This window comes from Lagopus leucura, unplaced genomic scaffold (assembly GCF_019238085.1).
Source record: "Lagopus leucura isolate 7727_CA_CO unplaced genomic scaffold, USGS_WTPT01 28100-0_obj-0_obj, whole genome shotgun sequence".
Classification (NCBI taxonomy): Eukaryota; Metazoa; Chordata; class Aves; order Galliformes; family Phasianidae; genus Lagopus; species Lagopus leucura.
Window position 1 is genome coordinate 1 of NW_024967677.1, and position 4,140 is coordinate 4,140.

The 4,140-nt window shown below is 57.4% G+C and overlaps 1 protein-coding gene across 1 annotated transcript; it reads left to right on the forward strand.

The window, feature by feature from the left end:
* Window positions 1–172: 172 nt before the first annotated feature.
* SF3B4 (splicing factor 3b subunit 4) lies at window positions 173–4,136 on the forward strand (the record flags this gene model as incomplete). The annotated part of the gene is made up of 5 exons (XM_042893979.1): window positions 173–272; window positions 685–813; window positions 1,092–1,634; window positions 2,127–2,321; window positions 4,107–4,136. Coding segments are annotated over exons 1-5 (931 nt in total), but the record flags the coding sequence as incomplete, so codon positions are not given.
* Between the last annotated feature and the right edge of the window lie 4 nt (window positions 4,137–4,140).

Genomic DNA, 4,140 nt, shown 5'->3' on the forward strand with positions numbered 1-4,140 from the left:
GGGGGCCGACACCCGGGGAATGTCGCGGTTTGTCGAGGCGCTGCGGGGGATATCGCGACACAAGGGGAGCGGCGCAGCGCAGGCCGCTCTCCGTCACTAGCTCAACATGGCGGCCGCCCTCCGGCGCCAACGTCACTTCCGATTAGCGGCCGTGGTGACGTCACAGCGTGAGGCTGCGGCGCTTTACGTCCCCTTACGTCGCGTTGCGTCGGTGCCGCGCGGGAGGGAGCGGGCCAAGATGGCGGCGGGGCCCATCTCGGAGCGGAACCAGGGTGAGCGGTGAGGGGCTGCGCGGGGACGGCGAGTCGGTGGGGGGCGATTGAGGTGCTGAGGGAAAGCGGGTGGTTGTCGGAATGGAGTTCTGTGGGTCACCGGGAGGTGGAGGGGCTGCGCGGCTTTCCTGGCTGAGGCCGCGGTTGTGGTTCTCTGTGGGTCCGTTGGAAGGCTCGCGGATCTCGGCTCCCCCGTGGCCGGGATGCTGAGGGGCTTTGATTTCTCTCAGGGTCTCCTTGCGGAGCCTCAGATTTGGAACAGCATAAGGAGGCCGTATTGACTCCCGGCTTCAGGCAGGGCTCCGCTCTGGCATCTCCTGCAGCCTCCGATGACTTCCTCATCGAGCGCTCAAGGCTCAGGCCTGCAGTTCCCGCGCGCTGCTCATTCGGTCTCTTTTCTGCTCTGCTCCAGATGCGACTGTGTACGTGGGGGGTTTGGACGAGAAGGTCAGCGAGCCGCTGCTGTGGGAGCTCTTCCTCCAGGCGGGCCCCGTGGTCAACACCCATATGCCCAAGGATCGAGTCACAGGCCAGCATCAGGGTGAGTGGCAGCGCTCCCCAAAAGCTCACGTGGAGAAGAATGCTTTAGTCGGGGGGTTTGGGGGGAGTGTGGTCAGAGAGCAGTTGTTGCAGGAAGGGAGGTGAGGGTGGGTGATTTGCAGGGCTTTCTGCCTTGGGAGAGCCCTGGGTTTGGTTTCTAAGCGAGAAGGGTTGGTGCCTTCGGGCTGCAGGAGCAGCGTTCCCCTTGGAGGCAATGGGGGGCAGCATCAGGCCGTGGTTCTGCCCTGACCTAAAGCTTTGTGTGGGGCCTTGTTGCAGGCTATGGGTTCGTGGAGTTCCTCAGCGAGGAGGACGCAGATTACGCCATTAAAATCATGAACATGATCAAATTGTATGGGAAGCCGATCCGAGTGAACAAAGCCTCGGCTCACAACAAGAACCTGGATGTGGGGGCCAACATCTTCATAGGCAACCTGGACCCCGAAATCGATGAGAAGCTGCTGTACGACACCTTCAGCGCCTTTGGGGTCATCTTACAGACACCCAAAATCATGCGGGATCCAGACACGGGCAATTCCAAGGGTTATGCCTTCATCAACTTCGCCAGCTTTGATGCTTCTGACGCTGCTATCGAGGCCATGAATGGACAATACCTCTGCAACAGGCCCATCACTGTCTCCTACGCCTTCAAGAAGGATTCCAAAGGCGAGCGGCACGGCTCAGCTGCTGAGAGGCTCCTGGCCGCTCAGAATCCACTCTCCCAGGCAGATCGGCCCCACCAGCTGTTTGCCGATGCTCCTCCTCCTCCATCTGTCCCCACCCCTGTGGTCACTGCTCTGGGACCTGGCGTCACCCCTCCAGGTGGGTAGAGGCACACTGGGTTGAAAAGAGGTGGTTTTGGTGCTCAGTGTGTGTGTGTGTTTGTCTCTGCCTTGGGGTCTGTGGAAGCAGCCTGCTTTCACCTTGCAGCAGGATGCCCTGGGTGCTGACAGGACTCCTGAGTCTGGTCACCCGTTTGCTGTTACTGCAGTGTCTGGGGCAGAGCTGAAAGGCTTTGTTCTGTGTGGAGCTGCTCAGTGTCACATGTGGGTGCTCCTGGTGACAGCGCAGAGCCCTGCAGGATCGCAAGGCTGTGATCCTTGGGAATTCTGCTCGTGCTGCAGCAGCTCAGCCCGTGCTCTCCCAGTATGGAGCGGATGGATCCTAGTGCTTCAGTCTGCTGGTTTCTCTGATGCTGTGGCTTATGGTGCTTTCGCTTCTTTCCTGATTGCCTGGGACTCTTTGTGCTTGTTTTTCATCCTTCTGCACTCGACCAAATCTTCATTGCTGCTCTCTCTCTTTCCCTCCTTCCAGGCCTCCCACCCCCAGGATCATTTCCCCCGCCGGTGCCGCCTCCTGGAGCAATGCCTCCTGGCATGCCTCCTGCCATGCCGCCCCCACCGATGCCACCTGGAGCCGGTGCCCCCGGCCCCCCCACTGGGGCTGCACCCACCGGAGGGCACCCGCCTCACCCACACGCCTTCCCACCAGGAGGAATGCACCACCCAGGTACGTGGCAGCCAGGTACCGAGCTCGGGAGATACACAACCTTTTCCGGCCTTGGATAAATCACCCCCTCTTGTGGTTTCTTCCGTGAGGTTTCCCTTCTGTAAAACGGGGATGGAATTACTGCTGGTGTCTGGGAGGCACTGAGCACAGCGCAGCCGTGGTGGGGCAGGCAGACAGGGCAGAGGGTGCCCCAGTTCGCTGCTGAGACACTGGTTTTGCTCAGTGCTGAATAGAAGCGGCTGTTTGAGCGCCCTGGGCTGCGTTTGTTTGTGTGCTGGCTGTATTTTTGCACAAGATCTTGCTCTCTGCAGCACAAGGCAGCCTGGTGGCTGCTCTCCTCCCCAGGAAAAACAGGGAGAATCTGTGTAGGAGCAAATACGTCACGTCAGCAGTGCTGCTTTGGGGTTTCTCTTCTGCGTGTTCTAAAATGTGCCAAAAATGGCTTGGAGTGGGATTTCTGAAGAGTGTTTTGGTGATCCAGGAAATAATTCCCTTGTGGGAGGCATCCAGGTTGGGTCAGGACACGCGTTGTCCCTGTGTGGGGCACAGGGGGGCAGAGGCCGTTGCACTGCAGGCTTTTTGGGTGCTGTCCTGGCTGGAAGGACATCAACAAGACTCTGAGCCACCCTCATTTGGCTCTGGTGTGAAGTGATACAGAAGTGTGAACCTGCTCTGCACAGCCTGCAGCTCCGCTGGGTGGCAGCTAATTCAAGGCACGAGAACCAAATGTTTCTTTGATTCCTTTCCCTTTTGAGCCCTGTGGCAGTGGGGACTGAGCAGCCTCTCCCTCTGGACTCTGTGGCTTTCAAGGCAAGAATTCAATCCGTTTTGCATTGCCTTTAAAGAAGAAAAAAACCAAACAGTTCTGATTTCATTGTTTCTCATCTTGCCTGCTCTATAATGACCCCTGCTCTATAATAACCCCTGCTCTATAATAACCCCTGCCCCAAGGGCTGCAGGGCTGATTAGGGGGCTTTGTGTGATCCCAGCCCTGGCGTGTGCTGAGCAGATGGCTGCTGCTGTCCCTGTCACAGCCCGGCTCTTCAGGCTGTGCAGCAGCCAATTATGCTCTGCACGGGGAAGCCTGAGTGAGCGCTTCCACTCCATGCTGCCTGCTCCACAGAGCTGCACCTGGCTCCTGTTTCTTTCTTTTTGGGAAGGAGAAAGCGATCGGTGATTTGGTTTTGTTTCCTTACGAGTTTAAAATAATAGAATTGTTGGGGGGGGGAGGGGAATGCAGGCTTTGTTTCTGCTCAGAGCAGAGCGAGCTTCAAAGTCCGGATGCTTGAGTTCTTGATGGAAATCTCCCAGGTGGTGGCTTCTCCCTGAGCCCCTGTGCAAAGCTGTGCCACACTTGCTGGTTTTTCTTCCTTCTGCCTATCACAGAATCAGAGGGGTAAGAATCATCGAGTTCAATCCCCCCAGAAAGCCTTGCTTTAACCTGAAAGATCCGCCTGCTAAATCATGATCTGTTTGTTTCTATGAGAAAGAAATCTGATCTAAAAACACAGTGTGGAAAAATCACCTGGCATCACAGAGAATAGCATTTCTCCTGGAGTTGGCCGAGTTCCGACGCGCTGCAGCCAGCTCCTGTTCACTTCCCTCCTTTCTCTGTGCTTCAGAGGAGGGCTGCTTGCCTTCTCCCCTTAAATCTCCTGGCTGGGAGCAGAAAACTGCCATCAGGCCCCTTTTTTATACCCGCCGTTTCAACCAGCGCAGCCTGATGGGCTGCAGCGGGGCTTGGAGCTGCGGCAGCGACACCCTGAGCTCCTTTTATCCCCACAGGAATGCCTCCCATGCAGGTGCACCACGGCCCGCC